The 22,091-nt window shown below is 53.3% G+C and overlaps 1 protein-coding gene across 2 annotated transcripts in view; it reads right to left on the reverse strand.

Annotated features, from left to right (window-relative positions):
- Efcab6 (EF-hand calcium binding domain 6) overlaps nt 1-22,091 on the reverse strand; it is a 214,376-nt gene that overhangs the window by 58,181 nt on the left and 134,104 nt on the right. The window contains exons 19-22 of one of the 2 annotated variants that reach the window (XM_005379444.2): nt 14,683-14,797; nt 12,645-12,778; nt 7,834-8,066; nt 1,687-1,783 (exon numbers count right to left, since the gene is read on the reverse strand). In XM_005379444.2, the coding sequence (XP_005379501.1) occupies nt 1,687-1,783; nt 7,834-8,066; nt 12,645-12,778; nt 14,683-14,797 (579 nt within the window). Of the gene's footprint in view, nt 1-1,686; nt 1,784-2,560; nt 2,622-7,833; nt 8,067-12,644; nt 12,779-14,682; nt 14,798-22,091 lie in introns of those variants that run through there. The other variant, XM_005379445.1, reaches the window with a different exon arrangement.

Genomic DNA, 22,091 nt, shown 5'->3' on the forward strand with positions numbered 1-22,091 from the left:
TGCCCTGAACTGTAGGTCATCAGGAAAATGCAAATTAAAACAACAACAGGACACCACCACACATTTAGAAGACTGACCCAAACCCAGAACACGGCCAACACCCAGTGCTGGAGAGGACACAAGCAACGGGAACCCTGAGCTGATGGTGGAGAAGGAGCTCCCTGGCCACTCGCTCGTCTCCACCTGCCTGCTTATTACATCTGCTTAGATACAACACTGAGCCCCAGTGCTCATGATCCGTACTGCTGCTTGGTGACTTGTCACCTCCACTAGTCTGTGAGCTTCACGAGGCAAGTGTCAGGCTGCCCTTGGTGAGCACTGGTCCCAGCGCGTGCCTGGTGCATGTGCTGAGCAAAGCTGGGGATGGGTGGTGTTGGTCCTCGGAGTGCCCAGGGCCCACAGGGGGCAGCAGCAGAGGAGGCAGTGGCTGCGCTGTGTTAGAGGCTGGACTAGGGGGACAGGGAAGCAGGGAAGAGCAGCGGCAGCACTGCCCAGGGAGGAAAGGCTGGCTGGCTGCAGAAAAAAAAAAAAAAGGGTTTTTTGGTGGCGGTGGTCAATTTCCCTTGGTTTAGGAATGGGAGCTGAAAACAAAAGCCTCAAAAACGAACCCAAACCCCAAACCCTTGCAACTTTAAAAATTTGAGACAGGGTCTCAGTAAGTTACCCAGAGTAGGCTTGAACTTGTGATCCTCCTGCATCAGCCTCTCAGAGTCCTAAGATTGCAGACATGCACCAGTACATCTGGCGAGGGGCTCCTTGTTTACTAGGTCATACCTGAGTGACAGAGGTCACAGAAACGCTGGGGGAGAGGACGGGACAGTGCCGCCCGCTAGGAGGACCTGCTGTCTTCCCCAGCCAGTGTGACTGAGGCTTCTGTTCCAGCCCCTGCTGCCCCGCACTCCTTGCCTACCGGGCGGCCATGCAAAACTAGCTCTGCCTCGGTGAGCCATGCAGAGCTTCGGGCTGGGACTGGCCGGGTTGGACTAGCCCCGGAAGGGACTCAGTGGACAGAACTACATAATGGACACAGCCGAGAAAGAGCAGGCGGTAAGACAGTGACCAAGTGAAACCCAGCAGAAACATCTCCGTGACGTGCAAATACTTCCATCACGCAGTTGTACACATCCCCGCTGGGTGCTGTTACTGGGTCCTTGTGCTCTGTAAAATAGCGACTCCATATCCCCAGTTTCAGGATGGACCCTGAGTTCCCGTTTGTCCTGTAGGCGCAGCTGTCCTGTTATCGGAGTACCCGCCCTCGGCTCAAAAACCTCAGCCACACCTCGCCCAACTGCACAGGAAGGGCGTTTGCTTGGTGAATGTGCTTCCTATCGTTTTGGCAAGAGAGGAGGAAACAGCTCTTTAAAATGCATATTTATAATTGTGCCAAATTACATATGACAGCTTCTCATATTTTTCATTTACATTTGTAATTCTCATCTGGCCTGGAATATCACCAAGACTTTCTCCATGTAACTCCTATAATTACTCCTCTTTCTGAACACCAGTTGACCTGGACGTGAGGGTTTAGTTGGGAAAAGTCCTCTGAGGACACAAGGAGTCAAAGGACCGGGTGTATAAAGTTGTTTTCCCATTCCGTGGCTGGATTTAAGCAGCTTGATCTTCCCGGCAGTCTCCAAACGCTGGGATACATTTTCTTTCCTTTTAAGGGAATCATCATTTTCTTACCTTGGACAAGTCCGCCCATCTGTTCTTTGCTTTGATGACAAGATACTGATGAGCCTGCTCACAGGCTAGTTCTGAATCTGCGACTTTCTGTTTGGGTCTTAAAAGAGAAAAAAATTAATAAATAACTGTGTTTAAATTTAATGGGCTCGTGAATCTCCCAAGGGGTTCCCCTACCCCCTGTTTGTTTCAAAGGTACCATTAAAGTCTGTTCTTTCACATCTGGTATAACTTAATTCTTAAAATACAGTCTTATTTCCCTAGCTGCATGGTAGGGAAGTCTTAAATTTTGTAAGTCCCTGTTTATTTTCAGATAAATGCTATTCAACTTTAATTTTTTTGCAACACATGAAACAAACAAGGGCTCATTTATTCTCGGTGGGGGAGGGGGGCATAATACAACATTAAATGTCTTAGAAGTAAAACAACTACAAACTTTTCTTTTTGAAGTCGCAAGCTGGGGAAGAATGCAGTCTAAACAGTCAAGGCCCAATTAGAGAGCACAGCTCACAGATTTCCGGGTCTCGGCTAATTTTCCAAGGTTAGGTTTGTGGGACCGAAAGAGAATCAACATTCTGTTATGTTTACTCACAACGTGATGCGCCCTTAACAAAAGACCTTGCTCCCTTGGCCCTGGGTCCAAGAATGGTGAGACCTGGCTGAAGGAACTGGGGTGCCCTGGGTCTTGCCTCTCACGGAAGTCGGGTTGGGGGATGTGACTCTATATAGTGCCTGGTGACCCCGTAAAGGGGACGTGGCCAGTGCCTGCCTCAGTCGCTGGCTGGAGTGAGTGTGTTCCCCACCCAACACCTTCTGATGTCCTTGGCTGCCACGGATGCTGGACCCACACATCCGTGTCACCAGCCCAGGACCTCACCTGCCCTTCGGCGCCATTGCTCCAACTGCCTACCGGACTCTGCAGAACCATGGAACTTCCAGGTGGAGGGGGTCTGAGCTCCACCTGTCCTTTTCCCCTGTCACCACCTCACCATAAAAAGTTGCGGAAGGCTGGTGGGATTGTGTCTCACTTTTGGTGCTTTTACTTAATAGGATCTTAAGTGTCAGGGCCCGTATCCCTTGCCTTCACCTTTAGACTCTTCCTAAATCCTCCCTGAACCCAAAGGACTCACTGGGAGCGTCCCATAGCTGTCACAGAGCCCTGAGAGGTACGTGCCACCCACCTTCCCCAAGCCAAGCAGAGCAGACAGAGCTTCCTCCCTCCCAGGTAAGCTTAGGACACTGAAAAATAAGTGAATTGGGTAACCTCAGACACTGAGGGTCTCCAGGACTGATGAGGGAAGGGACAGTAGCAGGAGGCTGGGAGCTGTGCTCTGAGATGTGTGAGGAGGTAGCAGGTACTGTGCGGGGAGCTTGAGGGGCACCCAAGCCGTGCAAGAGTCCTGGGCCACATTTCTGCTCCCAAGTGAGCTGCAGTGGACCCCTCTGCCCTTCCTCTCCCTCTTATTACCTCCAAAACCTCTGCACAGAATACAAAACTCACCTTTGTGAGGACACTAAAATCTAAATGACAGGAGGCTTAGTGAGAGGAAATCAGAACTCGAAGAATGACAATCATGCGATATGTGGATTTTTTCCTCCCATGTTCTTGTCCCATCTTAGGGGTAAGGCCAGTTCTAACTCTAGAAGTGTGCAGAGAAGATCTGGACACACACACACACACACACACACACACACACACACACACACACAAATGGAATCCAGAAAGAATGGCCATCCTCAAGAAATTAAATAATAACAAAAGCTGGCAAGGCTGCAGGGGAAAAGGAACCCTTCCACCTTGTTGGTGGAAATATAAGCTAGTACAACCACTACAGAAATCAGTATGGAGATTCCTCAAAAACCTAAAGCTAGAAATTCCTTTGCACCCAGATATTCCCTTCCTAGGTATCTTCCTGAAAGAGCTAACGTCATTATATTGCAGTGATACATGCACGTCCGTAATAGCTGAACTTTGGAAGCAGCCTATGCCTCCATCCACAGCTGGAAGGACAGAGAAAGCCTGGTGTTTATGCAACACCGAGCACTGCTGTGCTACAGGGATGAACTTGAGTCACTTGTGGGAAAACGGACGCATCTTGAGACCATAATGTTAAGTGAGATAAATCAGACACAGAGCTGAAATCTTGCAGGATTTCTCTTACGTGAGAAACCCAAAATATAAATATGTTAAAGAGCAAAATAAAAGATGATAGGAAACAGGGAGATAGATCTCTTGGAAGAGGAAATGGGACCGAGAGGAAGAGGGGGAGGCTGGGAGGGGTGGGAAGGGAAGCGATTGCAAAAGAGAAGTCAGATGTCTCTTTGTTGTGTCCACGCACCAGCTCCTGCAATGAATGCGGTCAGCATGTGCTGCAAAGTCGGGCTAATAAAAATAAAAATTTAAGAAAGGGTATTTCTGAGATGATGGAAATGTTCTAAAATTAGACTATGACAACTGTGCAATGCTTTAAATTTACTAGATCTTATCACGTAAAATAAGCAAATTTTGTGGTCTATAAATTTACTTCAATAGAACTATCACAACTTTTAATTATAGCCCTTGCAAGTACCAATTTATTTTTCTTTTTTCTTTTTTTGGGGGGGTACCGGGAATAACTTCTGAAAATGTTTTTCTCTTCTTTGATATGAAGTAAAAATAGTTCTCCAAGGGGATGGAGGAGAGAGAATGGACTCAAAAAATCTGAGTTTCCAATTTAAGAAAATAAAAATAAAGAGAAAACTTAAAAAAAGCAGAAAGAGCAAAATAATAAGATAAGATTAGAAACTAATAAATCAGAAAATAGAAGAGAATCAATGAAACAAGAAGCTAGTTCTTTAAAAAGATCAATCAGATTGATAAATCTTGGCTAAGCTGATCAGGAAAGAAGGAGGGAAGACCCCATCTACCAATATTTTTAAAAATGAAAGGACTATTGCTAAACACTCCACAGATATTACAGGGATGATAGGGAATTACTACAAACAGTTTTATTCCCATTCATTTGACAACTTTCATGAAATGGGTCAATACCTTGAAAGATACAAATTAATGAAAACTTACTTAAGAAATGGAAACCTTGAATGATCCTATGACTACCAAATTAATCAGTTTAGTTAAAAAGCTCCCAATAAAGGACCCTCCAAGGCTTGATGATGTCCTTGGTAATTCAATCGAATAGTTAAGGAGGCAGTAAGAGGTCCTATATAATCCCTAAAGTAAGCAGGAAAGGGCGGCTTCCGGATTATTTTATGAGGCTAGCAGTACCACGATGCTGAAATCAGAACTGGTATTCCTGACTTGTCTTTTTTCTTAGTGGTCTTCCAAGAAATAAAACTGTTTCCCTTATTTATAGAAACAGCTCATTCTGTCTCGCGATTGCCACAGGGGTCCTCTGAACCCCCTTGCGTACCCACTGTACATCCCAGGGTCCTCCTGATGCTCATTCTCACTTCACTTGGGTGTATTTCATTGCACAGAAAACATTTCATTCCTCGTCCACTGTTCCCAACTATGCGCAGAAAAAGAGACAGTTAGAAGGGAACAATGCTGGCCTTGGCAGCAGGACGACAGACCACAGAGATGAGCTGCCGCTCACTTGCCCGGGACCCTTCGGCGGTGCTGTCACGGTACCAAAGTGGCACCGTCCCTCGTAGTGCTGGAGTGGATTGCACTGTGAACAGCCACAGATCCGCAATTCTCCCTTCTGCCTGGACGGCCAAGGGATGAAAGCGAGGTGGGAGAGGCTGTCAAGACTCTTAGATGACTCTGAAGACCCATGCTCGGGAACCCGGAACAGCTCCCGACCGCAGTGTGGGTGCGGCTCTGCCCGCAGCACCGGCCGCAGCTCTTGGCCAGTGAATGATGTGTTTCTAAGGCTGAAACCGGAAACCTGCTGCTGTCATTCCGCAGGAAGGAGCTGATGATGCGATATTCTGTGTTACGAATCTGCATCGTCTAATTCCGCGAGAAGGACCTGGCAGCGTTCTTTCAACTTAAAGAACTACGACACTTAACGCATCAAAATGCATTGGGTGCGGGTTGCGAGGGGACACCTGTGGGGGGCGGGGGTCTGTGAAACACGGTGGCAAGGAAGGGGCAGGGCTGCAGGAGTGAAGCAAGTCACTGGACCTGCCGCTCTGACCGGTACTTAGCACCTAAAGCCAAAACTGCACAGCAGTCACGAGGCAAACAGGACAGTGCTCTCTCCTCCGCAAGTCACAAATTCCAAACATTTCAAAGCACTGAATTTTGATGGTGGGGGTGGCAGGTGGTGGCTCAGAGGGCAGGAAAGTATTAGGAAGGGACATCCGTGGGTGGGGCTGGGGATGCCTGGGGCTGGTGGGGGAGGAGGGCAGGCTCTCCAGCGGAGGAGGGACCCCTCCAGAAGGCACCCAGGCTCCTTTCTCTACCATCTCCTCTCCCCTGCGCCCTCAGGAACCCCAGGCCTCTGTCTGCAAGGCTGGGTAGCAGTGGCTCCCTGCAGGGCGGGTGAAGTAAGGGACCCGTGGAACACAGAGCCCACCCTCCTCTCTGGGGGGGCCCAGAGCGACTCCCTCACCCTGGGGCACTCAAACTTCCTGCCCGCCAAGAAGGAACGCACACAAGGAGATGACAGCCCGCTTGCCTAGCCTCTGACCCTACACACACTTGCCCCCCGTTCTGGGCCAGTGTCCAGCACGGCGCAGACCATGTGACAGTGTATGCCGGGTGGATGCGTGGAGCTGAATAACACGGCTGAGTCCCCGTGAGGGGAAGATGGTGCTTGGTGGTTGAAAATTCTGTTCATTCTGTGCTCATCCTCTGGAACATTCTTTGGGAGGAATGTTTTTTTTGTTGTTCTGTTTTAATGTTCAGCAATCAAGTTCCATCTGAAAGCTCCTTGGAACCTGAGCAATGGGATGCAGGTGTCCAAGCCACATGTCACGTGATCGTTTTACATGGGAAGAAATTACAGTCATTTTCTTGCCTTTTTTTTTTTGTGTGTGTGGGGCCTAAAATTAGACCTGAGTGTAGGAGAAAAATCAATAAAATGCAAGGTCTGAGGGCCCTGCCTAGCCTCACCAAGTGTCACACAGTACAGTGGCCGTGGTTTCTGGGCTCTATGTGCCTGGGTAGAAGGGGCCTCACCTGGAGCCCACAGGGTGTGGGCACCTCAAGGTCAAAGGACAGAGTGGAGTCACCTTTGAGCAGGCCCACTGCACTGGAAACACAGCTCGGTGTTAATGCAGTGTGTGGCATTTCAAGAACATTAAATTACGACAGTTGGTCAAAGACGGGGGATTGGCTGCTCCCCCCCAGCAGGCCAGCACTGGGCAGTGTCTGCAACAGTGGAGGGGAGGGTCGCCGCCGTGGTGGCCCCTGAACCTGCAGGGAGTGCGTGTGCTTGTGGAGAAAAGGTGAAAGAGCACTGAGCTCAGAGCCCGGCCGGGCGCTGAGACGCCTGCTGGCGGGGGTGAGGCTGTGCTCGGCAGGGCTCTGGCGGTCACACTGCCCTGAAGGGCTGGAGGGTGGCGGCACAGACAGCACTTCGGTTCCCACCGACTGCCCCAAGACAGATTCATCCCTGCGGCCTCGCTGAACGTCTGCAGGGGAGGAGGAGGCAGGGAGGCTCACTTTCTGGGGAACAGTCACAGTGCCCTCCTGCCCTGCAGTGGCCCCTTGGAGGCCGAGGCTTAGGCAGAGAGCTCAGAGTGGCCTTGGAAGCTGCATCCTTAAAAGGCTGAGCCGAGAGCATATACAGCCTTCTGGGAAGCTGAGGCAGGAGGGTCACAAGTTCCAGCCCAGCCTGGGCAACTTAGCGACTGAGTGAGACGGTCTTTCAAAAACAAAAACATTAAAAAGGGGCTGGGAAGGTAGTTCAGTGCGAAGACCCTGGTACTGGAAACAGAAAAGCACGTACAGCTGACGTCAGATTAACAGACAGAGAGTACACACAGGCAGGCAGGATGCCCAGTGACACCGGGAATGGTGCTCCTGGGTGCGAGAGGAGGGCTGTGTTTTCTGACTGCTGCACCTGGAGTGCACAGGCCGGTGCAGACTTTCTTCAAGTCAGCAAAGCGAGAAAGAACTGCTCTGCTCTTTGTACCCCTCGGACGTCACATCAGCAAAGGCCTGCGCGCGTAGAAGACACAGACCCCGCTGCTTCTTACCTAATGAGCCTTTGGGGTGCGTCATCCATCCGGGAGGGGCCCTTCTCACATAGATTTTGAAATTCCCGGAAGTTTAAGGTGACGCTAAGTCTCAAACCAAGAAGGCCAAGGAGGCGCTCAAACTCCTCGTCTTTCAGGTTGAAGAGCAGCCGCTGAAGCAATCTGTGAAGATCACGCATGTTGATTATGCCATCCCTGTCACTGTCTATTTTAAAGAAGGCAGAGTAGGGGTCCTAGAAACAAAACGCAGAGTCAACGCACTTCCCTTCGCACCCGGGCCACTCGACTCCCTTCCAGCCCCACCTGTCCCGCGGGGCTCCCGGGGACAGGGATGGTGATGACGGGGAGGGTTAGTGGCCTTTGGCAGCCCTGCAGCTCCCCTGGTCTCTCAGCCCTGTTCTGCATTTCCAGGGAAATCAGAAACTGCACTCTCCAGCTCCCTCTTTCAAAAGAAGGCGTTTGGGCAGCGGGACAGAGGAGCTCTCTTTCCCTTCCACCCGGGCTGTGGCGCTCCTTTCCCCTGTAGCCAGAGTGAGAAGGGGGCGCCAGGGCTTTCTAGAGTGTGTCAACATCATCTTGCTCTCCGTGTCTTCGGTGGCTTTCACAGCGCGTGGCTACGGCTGTGTACAGGCCGACAGACCAGACCGTCCCACCAGAAGGGAGGCCAGGACGCCTTTGCGCTGTCCGTGGTGCTGCCCGGAGGAGGGCACCAGGACTCCAGCCTTGCAGATGAGGAAACAGAGGCTCAGGGTGATTGACTCTGTCCTAACCCAGGAGGCACTGGGCCAGCCTGGAGGCTCTGCCCTTGCCCCATTCTCTGTGCAGCCACTCCCCCCTCCCCCCAGGGGTTGTTCGGGACAAGAAGCAGCAAGCCCTCCTTCGAGTCAAGGGTCTGACGCCATGCTTTGAGGTGTTATGGGAAGATCTAGTGGTTTTCACTCTTCTATCCATTCACCCATCAGTCAGCACCCAGTGTGTGCATTTGCTGCGCTAAATACTGTAGACATCAATTAAAAAGATTCTGCCCCTGCCTCTCAGAACCACTGCCACCCCGCTGGGAGGCAGGTGTCTAACTGGCTGTGGCCTTACCCTCCTGGGGGGCTTCCCAGGGCTTAGGTCCAACTGTTTACTGATGCTGACTGCACCCCAGCTCCGAGCCCTCTCGCCCCTACATCTCCCCCAGCCTGAGGCGTTTCCTCCTAGACGGCACACTGAGCAAGGCAAAATCAAACTCCAGCCCCCATCCCTGCCCCATCTGCTCCTCCGCATGCGTTCCTGTCTCTGTCCCTGCAGGCGGCAGCCGCTGGGACTGCACACCTAGAGGTCCTCCTCATTTCCCCCTCAAACCCCACATCCTTTGTGTCCACACATGCCCCAACTCTCCCTGCAGAGTGCATCCGGAATCCGCCCTGCTTCCCGGTGACCAGTCACTTTCTATGTAACTGGACACTACACCCAACACCACAATGCAAAGGAAGAGAGACTTAATATGACTCAGTTTTCAGTGGGATCAGCCCGTGGTCCGCCGGCTCCAGGGCAGGAAGGGCCTGGTAGTGGGGGCTGGTGGAGGAGAGCTGCTCGTCTCATGGCAGCCAGGAAGCAGGGAGAGCAGGGAAGAGCGGGGACCAGACACACCTTTCCAGCTCACCCCTTAGTGACCAGCCCCTAGCAGCACAGGCAGCCACAGACTCACCAGTGATGAATCCACTGATGATGATAGCCCCCCAGGATCCAATCACCTTGCAGTCTTTGAGGGACACTTCAGATCTACCTCATACACAGCACACTGCCTCTTGCCTGGCCAGGACCCCTGGATCCTCAGGAATCCCTCACGGCTGCCATCCTGTCCTGCCACCCATGCCTGTATAGCTCCTGCCAGCTCCCGCGGCTCATCTCCTCTGCTCAATCTCAGGCCCGCCTCCTGCCGACCTGCGCTCCTTGCATCCACCCCAGCTGTTCTCTGCTGCCCCAAGGCCACCAGGCGGGAGAGCAAGCCCCGCTTCCCCTAGCACTGGCTGGCCTGGCTTCCTCCTTGCTCCCTGGCTCTGAGCCTGAACCCTGCCTCTCCTAGAGCTGGTGCCTGACCTCTCCGGACAACAGCACCGCCTGTGGCCCCTCGCCCTCACCTTCCTGCTTGGTGCACATCCCCTCTGCCACACTTCAGACTGATGTGTCCAGGGCCCGCCTTCCCTCTGGGACAGAAGCATGGGGCCTGGGCTGCCACCCACGCCTGTCAGGGCCCCAGCCCCGGAAAAGGGTTCAGTGGTCCCTGTGGGAGGGAGTTGCTGGGTGGGAAGGAAGCACTGGGTATTTCCTGGGTGCATGCTGTGTGCCAAGCACTCTGCTAAGTGCAGCCCACGGTGATGACTGACTCATGGTCCCCATAGCGTGTTGGGGAAGGAAGACTGAAGCAGGGGACAGCGTTGAGTGTGACCAGGGAAGCACGTACGACACCAGTGTCCTGCAGCCCTCGTTTCTGCACTCGAGGGACAATCTAAGTGCAAGGTAACGCCATGTTCCCAACCTGCATGAGTTTATAAACTACTCGTTCCCCACATCTTGGCCTTCAGCTTCCCAGTACAGACTCCTATTTTATGACACAGGCTCTGCAATCAAACAGATATTTTCCCGTCTCCAGGCTCCTGCTGGATGGCTGTGCCTAAGCATCTCTGTGTCTCTAACCTCAGTTTCTCAATCTATAAAATGGGAATGCTCAAACCTACTTGAGAGGTTAAAATAGAAGAAGCCCTGTGTGCAGTGCATCTCCTTCACTGCCTGACAGGTGGTGTGGGGACTCAGTGACTACATGAGATCACTACTGTGTGGTCTGGATGGTGGCCGCTGTTGGGGTGTGTGGTGCCTGGTCAGGGCCACGTGTTGTTGAGACCACCGGCAAGGCCAGATGCCCAGGAGGGACAGGGATGGGAGAAGGGGAGTGTGGAAGCCTCACTCATGGGTGTGCTTTTTAACAGCATGCAGTGTGCATGCCTGGCCCTGCAGAGAGGGGACCTGGAAGGACGCTGATGCCGCAGGCTCCTTTACATCTGTTTCCAGGTCAAAGGTCAGCACACAGGTGCCTCAGAGAATCTGGATGTGACTCGGTACCAGGGCACACCCGCAGGCCACCAAGGGACCTGTGTGCCTGCTTCCTTGGCACTTCAGCAGCTGCCAGGGTGAGGGACCCACGCAAGCTTGCCCTGGTCTCTAAGCCTGATTGAGGGCCGAGGTGGAGCCCATTGCTTCCAATTCGACTAGGCAACACCAATAACACCAGCAAGGACAGCATTTTAACCACTTCAGAAGTTTGAAACACAGAGAACGGGGCCAGCGAGCCCCACAGTAACCTGCGCCTGGCCTGTCTCACACTAAAACTGGGGTAAGGGTTTCTGTTTTAGCCACTGGGTTATAAAAACCTCCACGGGATGGAGAGGGTGGCGGTGAACGCCTACTGAATCAATGCACTGTTTAATTATTTCAAATAAAGGCCATCCTAGGAAATACAAGACACACATTCCCTGTAGCCAAGCAACACTTGGACGACGGTGCCGCCGGCCTGGAGCTGGACACCCCCTGCCCCACTGTGACAGGCGAGGGTGGGCGAGGGGGAGACAGCAGAGGGCTGGAGGAGCGGGCTGAGCTAGGGGACATCAGCTCCCTGTCCCTTTCCTCCTCCGCGACCCACGTGTCCCCTGCCCCCTCTGCACTCGGCGCTGCCCCTCCTGGCTGGGTGCTGGCGTGGATGCAATCAGGACTAACCTTCCTCCTTGGGTGCATTTGGTGACATTTTTCCAAAGCAAAAATTAGGATGCACGGTCTGGTGACAGCAGAGAATGTCCCAAGTCGGGCCGTCTTGGAAAACCCCAGCTGGACGGTCATGAGCCCCCAGGTTCATTTAAAATGGGGGTGGGGTGACCACGTGACTCGCCAGCTGTGCCCAGCACAGGAAGACAGCTTGCAGCCTGCGGCCCCCCTCCATGCCCCCTGAGGTCTCTCCTTGTCCGTCCTCCTCCCCTTTGTCTCCTGACCATCCCTCCCTCCCGCCCACTGGGTCAGGGCACCTTCCAGTCCTCCAGTGCCCCTCTGCCCTCTTTTGGAGCTGATGTCCCTCCTACTCGAATGCCCCTCTTTAATTGGCGTGGAAAGGGTTTAGGGCTTCTGTCCCTGTCTCTGTGTTCGGGGAGCCGCTGTGCACTTCTGTTTTAGCTGTCACACACACACACACACACACACACGCGGGAAACCCGTGTCTGCCACACTGAGCCCCGTGTCGTTCCCGAGCGCCATCGGCCACGCCTGCCTCGCTCCCCCTGCCAAGAACTTGCTTTCCCTTTTCCACCCAGGATATGACGGGGGCTTCAGGCTCAGTGCAGGGGTGGGGGGGTCACCTCCTCCAGGAAGTCCACCCAGAGGCCTCAGCCCCGTGTCTTGGATTAGACCGGGCTCTGGGCAGGGCTCACAGCTCCCACCTAGCGCAGCACTTAGTACCGGCTATAGCACACAGCAAGGGCGTGCATGACTTCGGCTTGGTGAGCGAACCAGTGGGGTGGAAGGGATGTGCGGGTCCTAAGGGCACTGCAGCCGGGGTGGCACAGACCCTCTCTCCTCCCAGCTGAGTGTCAGCTGGAGGCCTCGGGGAATGGAGGGGCCTCCCCACCCCTCCCCTGGGGCCAGCACCCCTTGGACCACGCTGAGTCTTCCCGGGGAGAGCCGCGTGTCCCGAGGTGACTGGGACTCACACTTGCGTGGGCTGCTTGCTAGTAAGTGGGGGGGGCAGGCCTAGACAAGCGGGGTGCTAAACAGTCACACTTTACCCGGAAGGACTCCTTCAGTCTCTTGGGGAAGAGTTTCAGGCATTCTTCAGCAGTGATGAAGTGGCCATTCAGGTGATTTTTTGAAGAAATCGGAGTCTGGGGTGGCGTCGCAGCTGGCCCATTTGTTTTAGCCTCTGAAACAGTGGCAGAAATCGTAAGACGTCCATTAGCGCCACGCCTGGCTCTTCATTCCTACTCTGGCGCTTTCTTTCCTTCCCAAGCCTTGTTAAATGCTCTCGGTCAGGGCACCCGCAGACGTGAACACCGCACTAACTGTGTTGTGCTCGATCGCGCTGCTCTTCCTCCCATTTCTAAGGAGCCTTAGAAATGCTCCTTTTATGACAAGAGGGATTTGTTCCCAGACTACTGGGACATGTCACACCGGGTGTCCTGGAGTGTGTGCTTGTCTGGTGTCACTGCTCTTCCTCGAGAGCCAGGACGGCATCCTGTTCCTCTCCTGGCTCCCAGGGAGAATTCCACCCTCCTCTTGGTCCCTAGAATCACGTCCTGAGGACGGCAGCGTGATTCGGCCCTGACTTGTTGACAGCTATTTCCTGAGCGTGTGTCTGTTAGACGCCATGCTGGGGGCATCATGCAGTTCTCGGTTCTCCCAATGACCCCAACAAGCAGAAACCTTAAACATGCCTGCTCTAAGCATTAGACAGTGAATTGTGCATCTATGCAGAGCAGAAGGTGGGGTGCACAAGGTCCCCTGGCTCTGCAGGCAGCACAGCTAAATCTAGGCGTGGCCTGCTGGGTCCAGTGCTCACGGACTGCATCCTGTCTTCTGCCTCCCTTAAGATGGGGGGTGGTCTCTACCTGAAACCCAACGGTCCCCACCTGGCCAGGGCATCAGAGTGTGGCCTTGTCTACAGCAGGCTGGACCCTAGGTACATGGTTATAGATGCCCTGCTGGGGTGTGTCTGCAGGAGACAGGGTGGGGTGCTGGAAGGTTGCAGGCATCCTCTGGTCCAGGCTTGAGCTCAGCTTCTGATGCACCCCCACGCCAGAGCAGGGGCTGGGTGCCGCCTGCAGATGCCCTGACCCCTCCGCCGTGCTATCACTGACCCCCGCGGGGGTTTCCTGAGCATGGCTCTCCCTCCCCACAGGGTCTGGTAGTGTCGGGGCTGATACAGCTCGGAGGGGCAGAGGGACCAGGTCATGGGGAGCAAGAGCAGAGCAGGGAGCCTCACCAGCCCAGGTCTTGGGCGTGTGTCCACCCCTCTCACCCTGGGCCCCAATTTCTCCCCAGAAAGGAGGGCACAGGGCAGAACACACAGGGGAGGCGTGCACTCACTGAAATACACACTGCTTCCTCTCCTCCTTTTGTGTCCCTTCAAGAGCGTCAAGACGCATACCCAGAGACAGTGGCGAGACTCCAAGACGCCGCTCCAGTGGCCCTTTGCCCACAGGGTGCAGCCACCCCCAGGGCCGTGAAGCCCCAAGATGGCAGCGCTATGTGGGCCCTGGTGCTGAGCCGGCCAGGTCTCTGCAGGAGCGGCAGTCACATCCCACAGCCAAGGCTGCCGGGGCCAGTGGCCAGCCTGCAGGGCACCCACAGCAAAGAGGAGGCCAGTCCCAGGACGCGGCTGTGAGTTTCCTGGCTGTGGTCTGGGCTGTGAGCTGAGACCCTGCCCAACCTCACTGCACAAGATGGGCCTCCTGGCTCCTCACCACTTTGGGCCTGGGCAGACCGTGGCTGGGGGATCTCCTAGGATCTCTGGGTCCCTGTCTCTTGACAGGGAGGCACGCTGCTTGCCTTGCCTGTGGGTGGCATTAATTTGAGATAACCAGCATCTTTGTGAGGAGAAAACCTTAGGGCATGAGGTGTGACCGAGGGAACAGGCCTTGGGGTCAATTCAAGACCCATGTATGCTCCAGGTGAGCGAGCCCTCGGGCCAGCCCCACGTTTCCTGCCAAAATGCCCATTTCCAGCCCCAGAACCCACACTGATTGGACAACAGGGGCGGCACGCTCGACGCCAGCAGCCTGCTGGTGCTGGTAGGATAGCTTCGCAGGTGTGTGCGGCCACCTGTACCTTCGAATCCTGCTGTGAAGTCGAGGTAGCTCATCCCTTCCTTCTTATAGCCGATTTTCGTAGCCAGCAGCCAAAACTGCTCCTCATCCATGGGCATCCCGCTGGCTTCTAGCACCTAGCAGGGAAGAGGGGGTGGTGGACAATGATTATGTTGGCACCAGCGCCCTTGCTCCGCTAAGCCCCTCCTGCTCAGGACTGTTAATGGCTTGTCCCCACCCGGGCTGCTGAGGGTGGGCACTGTGTTTGTTGAGTGCATGGGTGAACAAAGAAAGGACCCAGCATCACGCACCCAGGCTGAGTCAGCATGGCACCTGGGCACACAGGAGCTTCGTGTGGCACCAGGCCCATACAGCTTGGCACGACACCCAGGTCGGTGCAGCTCCGTGTGCCTGGGACCTGGACTCAGGGCAGCTCAGCAAAGCTTTGCAGGGCCTGCCTCCCATTCTCCCCCGTCCAAAGGTGCTGTCACTGCAATGGGTTCAGAGCCTCCAAGCTATATCTGCATGCACACGGAGGAGACACGGACACGATAATGCAGGGCGCTTTGAGGAGGGGATGCAGGGTTTTCATTGTGACCAGTGGCTGCAGTGGGAAGCTCTGTGGCTGTCTGATGGAGGGGCGTCCACGGCACCTGTCCCCTTCTCCCTGGCTGGTCCACCCGCTGGTTGCCTTCCCCGCCAGGGCCCGAGCGGGGACTTAGGCAGGACTGCGTGAAGGGGACCCTGGGCCCCCTCTGCGCACCTGCACGCAGCCTGGCCCGGCCCTGCAGGGTGTGGCCTGGCACGGGACGCAGACGCAAGTGTTAAGAGAGAGAGCTGTGCCCTACGCGAGCACCCAGAGGCGTACGCTCCGCAACCCATAGACAGCTTGGTTGCTCGCTTTAAAAAATAACTTCATGTTTTGAAAACAATTACACATGAATTATTCATGGCAAATTTCTCCTGCTTAGTCCTTTCATAAAAACATGTAATGGGGAGAAGGAGAATGTCTGTAGGCAAATGTTTCCCAGCCTGGAGGGCTGTGAGCGTGGGAAGAGGTGGCAGGACTCAGGTGGCAGTCCCCGTGCTGTCCCCGAGGGGCAGGTACGCTACACGCAAGCCCAGCAGGCAGGACTCTTGAGGCCATCCACAAACACAGATGCCACCCTCACCCACTCGCGCCCCCTGCACCACCTTCGTTTCTAAGGGAACACAGCAGTGAATCCACTAGGTTTATCACATCCCTCGGAGGCAGTTCACAGCACGGCGCAAGGCTAGCTGTCACTGTTATAAAACAGATTTTTTTTTTCAGCATTGGGGATTGAACCCAGGGCCTTTGCACTGAGCTCTATCCTCAACCCTTTTTATTTTTTATTTTGAGACAAGGTTTGGTAAATTGTCCAGGATCCTCCTGCCTCAGTCTCTCAGAGTGCTGAGATTTCAGGCCCTCTGAAACGTGTTTTAAAACATTTATCCAATCTAGTCACTTCCGGCGTCTTTTCTGGGAGGCACATTCCTGAGAGAGTCCCCCTAAGCGTGACAGACTTGGTCCGGCGTGCTCCGGTTCACTGCACAGTTGCTTCTGTCATCCCAGGGACAAGACGTAGGCTGGCTCTTCCTCGCCCACCCTGCGTCCCCTGGAACAGTCCCTGGGCTCCAGATGAAACCCAGGGCCCCAGCGGGTGGTGCCCGTGAAGGCGCTGAGGACCCTGGCGTTTCTCAGCTCAGCTGCTGCAGAGCGTCCTGGCAGAGCCATGCACCCGTTTCTGCACGTGACTCTCAGTTGCTGTGCCTCTCTGTGCCACGCATTTGGTGGTCTCTGTGGACTGCAGCAGCTCACCGTGCATTTCGAGTGGACCAGGCACGACTCTGCGTAAAAACCAGGAACCTTGCAACCGCACGGCCCGTATCTCTGCAGGCTATGCTACAGTTGCGTTTGGCTTACATTTACAATATCTTGGTTTTGAACAATGCCGGGCATTCTTTTAAATTAAAAAAAAACCAGTAGCCTTTTACATTTAATCAGACACCATTATTTTGAATGTCTATGCATGTGTGCATTTGCGAAGTGCTGGTGATGGGACCCAGGGGCTCACAGCAGGTGCCGGTCAAGTGCGGTGCCCAGCGCTACATGAGCATCCCAGACTGCCTGGCATCGAGGCCTGAGAACTTCCTGCAGCATTGTGTGCAGTGGAGGTGGGCTTGCAAGGAGTTATTTTGTTTTTGTTTTGTTTTGCTTAACTTGAAAACACCACCTTGGTTCTTCGAGGAACCTCGGGCTGGACATAAAATTCCGAGTTGAGAGGTTTGACTTGTGCTGGTCCTGTCGGAGGGGTGGGGTCACCGTCCTGCTGGAGACCTCTTCTAGCCTCTGCTGTTTCACCTGAGAGGTCAAGGGTGGCTCGAATCACGGCCCTCTGTGAGGTACTGTTCTTCTCATCCTGCTTTTACAGTTCCCCTCTTTGATTTCGGTTTTCGGCCATTTGTCTGATTTTTTTACTTACCCTCAAGGTGTTCTCAGCTCCTAAAATCTATACAGCTAGGGCTTTCACCAAAACTGAGAAGTCTTAGCCATTATTTCTTCACCTGAGTTTTCTTTTCTGGTCTTTCTCTTGCTGCCTCTTTTGATTCTGCCTACACCAGGGTTAGACCTTTTGCTATGACACCATGTCCCTTGGAGGCAATCTTCTTTTCTGTTTTTATTTTTGACCTTTCTCTCACTTCTTCAGTTTGTGTAACTTGCACTGATCTGGCTTCAAGCTCAGAGTCTTCTTTCATCATCTTTGTTTGCTGGCTAAGCCATCTGGTAGGATTTTTATTTCATAGGTCTTATTTTTCAGCTCTAGGTTTCCCTCCTCCTCTTCCTCCTTCTCTTCTTTGTTCTTCTTCTGCAGTACTGGGACTTGAACCCAAGGCCCTCAGACTGATCTACATCTTTGACCCTTTTTTATTTTGGTACAGGATCTTGGCAAGTTGCCTGGGCTGGGTATGTGAACTTGCAATCTTCCTGCCTCAGCCTCCCGGTGTGCTAGGATTAGAGATGTGTACTATTCATCTCGGCTTCCATTTGGTGGTTCTTATAATTTTATTTCTCTGCCAAGCTTTCCTGTATTTTCAACCATTATTGGTGCATTTTCCTTTGTTTCACCAAGTGTTTCTATAAGAGCTGCTTTCAAGTCTTTGAGAGTGTCTTAGTGAGTTTTCTCATCCCTGGGACATAATACCTGACATCCACAATGTAAAGGAGGAGAGGTTTATTTTGCTTCACAGTTTGCAGAGGTTTCAGTCCATAGTCGGCTGGCTCTAAGGCGGGGCAGCATGGCAGAGGGGCCTGGCAGAGGAGAAATAGCTCATGGTGTGGTGGGAAGCAAAGAGTGAGATCAAGGGAGGAACAGGAGGAGACAGACCCTTGCGGGCCACACCCTCAGTGACCTACCCTCCGACCAGGCTTCCCCCGCCAAATCACGCTGAATCATAACCCATTAGTGGATTAATCCGATGATGAGTGTCACACCCATGACCCAATCCTCTCCCCAGAGCCCCAACTCTGAGAGCATCAGGATTGGGGGGACATCCAGATATACACATACACTTTTACTTTCCAGTGACATTAGTTGCCCAGATGTATTGGTCAGATTTCCATCACTGGGACAAAATATCTGACAACTGCAATTTAAAGCAGGAGAGGTCTATTTTGGCTTGTGGTTGCAGAGGTTTCAGTCCATAGTTGGCTGGTTCCAAGGCAGAGACATCATGGCAGAGGAGCATGGCGGAGGCACACAGGAAAGGGGACGAGCCAGAGTAAAAGAGACCAGATACAGTCTCCAAGGTCACACCCCCACGGTCCACCCAGACACACCCAGAAGTGTGTGCTACCTATCTCTCCGGTGCCTCTTAAGCTGATCAAGTTGACACTCAAGGTGAACCATCACACCAGAACTCATCCCTCTGGTTCTTCAGGCCGGAAAGACGATTGCTTTTCTGCCAGTGTTTTATCCGCCTTCTATGGTGTCAACCCCAGCCCTCATTTGGGTGAAAAGCTATAGAGCAAGTGCTACCCCATCATCAAGAGCTGACTCCCCTCCAGAACTCTCTTGCTTAAATTCAATCTACAAGGCCTCAAGGGGTTTGGCTACTTCTTTATCGATCATTAACTTAGTTCTCTAACATTGCCCGACATTTAGATGTGTCGTCTCTGGAAGGGTTGGTCCAGTGGAAGCTTATTTGGCCATACTGGAAGGAGAACTCCCAGGAACACTTGCTGGAGTGTTATGGTGGGAGGGCCCTAAGAATGTATAGTACCAGGGCTCAAGAAAAGCCTTTCCAGTCCTCTCCAGCCTGGGCCATGCACACAAACACACAACACTCACATGTACACACGGACACACAGTATCTGACCTTCCACACCCACCCCACCACCTTCTAACACAGACAGTCCCTTGTACTGGGCAAACACACCACAGGTCCCTTACAAATTACCGCTGGACAGAGAAGTCACCTCTGCATTCCAAGAGCACAGAGTCAGTCGCTGAATAAAGAGACGAGGCGGGGATGTTAACGCAAGGCACAGCTCACCAGACTCGCGTTGCATCTGGATGAATTCTGACTCTGAGTAAGAAAGTCGACGCCTGTGCATACAACAGTGGAAGGTGTTCACTCAGCCCGGGGTGGCCGGGGTCAGAACATCAGGACTAGAAGACGCTGTGCTGTAATACACACGGAAGGAACAGGAGGGAAGGGGGCGGTACCAGGGCTGCGAGGTGGCGGCGGCTGTGAGCCTCAAGGCACACACTCTGACTGGGTTACTTCACCGTTTTTGCGCTGTCCCCGCCATGGACTGTTCACCGTTCCTTCCTTAACACCACATTCAGCGAGGTTCTCTCCTGAGACGTCTGTCAGACAGAAGCAAGGGACAGATTCCCTGCATACTTCAGCCAGAGACATCAAGGACACAAGCTGGGGAGAAGGTGGGACTCAGGGGCACAGAATCTGGGTGCTGGTTTTTTAGCCACCGCTGCCTGGAAATCCTCTAGATAAAGTTATTCTGGGATAAAACTAAGGAGAGTCCTGCATTTTCTTCTTCACAAGTAATGGTGTTTCTATTTCTTTATTCATCTAGAGGCAGACGAATGAAACAGGCACACAGAGACTTTGTCTCCTGTAGAGTTTCAGACGAGCTGGCTCCCCTTCCAGTGACATCCCCTGTCCCAGCCACGCAGCCCACGGAGCTGTGTCCTCCAGGATGTAGGCGTGGCCCAAGCATCCACTGGGATGATTGAGGGGCACTGGGGCCATGAGTGCCACAGTGGGAAGGAGTATGCAACTTGCAAGAGATCTCATTGGGACTTGGGTAGAAAATTCGAACTCTTTTGGCAAATGCTTCCAGGATCACTCAGACTCAGCCACGTGGCCCCAGTGAGACAGAATCTCTGAAGGCAGAGAAAGGTGAACAGGACGTGGTCACATCAGCTGCTGGCGTACCTGGTCTGCAAGGCAGGTGCAGGTTCTGGGTGCAGACAGGGTCATGGGATTTCTCTTTGTGAAGATCGGAGCTGCTGCTGAGGGGCACAGAGCGCCCCCGATAAGAAGAGGGGTGCACAGAGGCAGTGGGGAGCTCAGCGTGGAGGATATCTCGAGCACAGAGAGCCTTACAGAATATGCCAGGGGCAGAGCTGGCTTCAGCGCTTGGGCCTGGCACTACCCAGGTAGGAAGGAAGGAGAGCCTCACAAGGGTTGCCAGGAAAGAGGGTTTGACTGGCGACGTAGCAGGGACTGTGACTTCCCGAGGTTCTTTGACTTACTCCTGGCAGCGAAACCTCCACAAATGCATGACCAACTCCACTGCAAAAAGGAAGAGGTCGGAGGATAGGGAGGCTAAGCAAGCATCCGTGTCCTAGAAAGACGCAGCTGCTAAGAGCGAGAGGGACACACATCAGCTGGGCTGCACAAAAAGACACCGGCTCCCGGCTCAGCCCTGGGGGCCACCAGAGAGCGGCAGGCCCAACCTCATTTGCGGGGGAGCAGCGCGGAGCCATGGAGTAACCCTGGTGGGTGTAACTGCCAGGGAAGCCCGGGGCTGTGACAGCAAGCCCATGCAGGCACTCAGATCCGGCCGTGTGACAGAAGCTCTGCGTTCACAGAGCAGACGGGGTAACAACGGAGCCTGAGCTCAGAGACCCTTTCTGGGTCTCGGGCTGCAGGTTCCACTCGCTGACAGCAATGCCTTGATGGCAGGAAACCATGGTCACCGTCCCAGCACTCCCCTGACTGTAGGAAAGCCTGGGCCCTAGGTCAGACCTGTGTGGTCCCCGCGTTCATCCCATGAGGTCCACAGGGGATGGGGCAGCACCGCACATTCAGAAACCACCCTTTCTCCCGCCTCAGTGCCCGACTTCGGACCCTCGGACAGGAAGTTGGTGTGCTCGCAGCCACTGTGAACTTGCTCCACGTTAGTCTTTTCTTTCCTTTTCGGTTGCAGGAATGAAGATGACAATGATGACAGTCTGATTTCATTTGTTTGCTTTCTTTTTTAAGCATATTGGCCCTACAGCACCTAACAAGACGGAAATTGTGTTTAGACGGCACAGGATGACACAGAGTGACAGAATGCTGGTCCCGACTGCAACCTTCAAAACGGTGACAAGAGACAGCCTCAGTCTGAGAATTAAAAAGTGGAGGTGATCTGACAGCTTCTCAAAGTCCAGGGGATTCCAGGCATAACTAGTGTTTGGAGCAGACGTGGCTGATTTCTGAGACAAACACTGCAACCTTGCTCGTTTGCACACAGATGTAAATTCACACTGCTCCTTGGCAAATGAAGTCAATATTTCAATAACAAACTTGGAACACTGAAGATAAAGCACACAGGCCCTTCCTCCTTTCGGGGAGGTATTCTTGAGCCCCGGAAGTTAGGTCTGTTGTTCAAAGGGCAGCAGTGGCAACAGACTTTGGGGCCCGAGGTTCAGGGGCACCGAGCTGGTGCCCCCCGACCTTGAGGGTTCTGGGGTCTTTGTCAACATGGGCTCTGTGTTCTTGCACATCTTTTGTTCTTGACTTCAAAAAGACATATGCTTTTTTAAAATTTTTTTTGACATATGCTTTTAATAAATAAATTTAATGCAAGTCTGGTGATGATCTCTATAACAAATCCGGGGCTGCGGCAGTGGCAGGGGCTGGATAGGAGTTTAAGCTTTATATGCAGAATACAAGCCTGGCCCTATAAAAGCTGTGAATATACAGAAGGGAAGTAAGCTGAGGAGAGATCTGCTTTAGTAAATTAAAAGCCATTTTGCATTGATATAGAAATAGATGAATAAGTTAGTAGAGCAGAAGCTTTCAGATGTAGAACCTAGTACAGCAAGAAGCCCATAAATGGCAAAGCTAATGGTTCAGTTCAGCAGGGACACATGGAAGAGCTCCACCTTCTACCAC

The sequence above is a fragment of the Chinchilla lanigera genome, unplaced genomic scaffold (genome assembly GCF_000276665.1).
Source record: "Chinchilla lanigera isolate Chin_1 unplaced genomic scaffold, ChiLan1.0 scaffold00012, whole genome shotgun sequence".
NCBI lineage: Eukaryota > Metazoa > Chordata > Mammalia > Rodentia > Chinchillidae > Chinchilla > Chinchilla lanigera.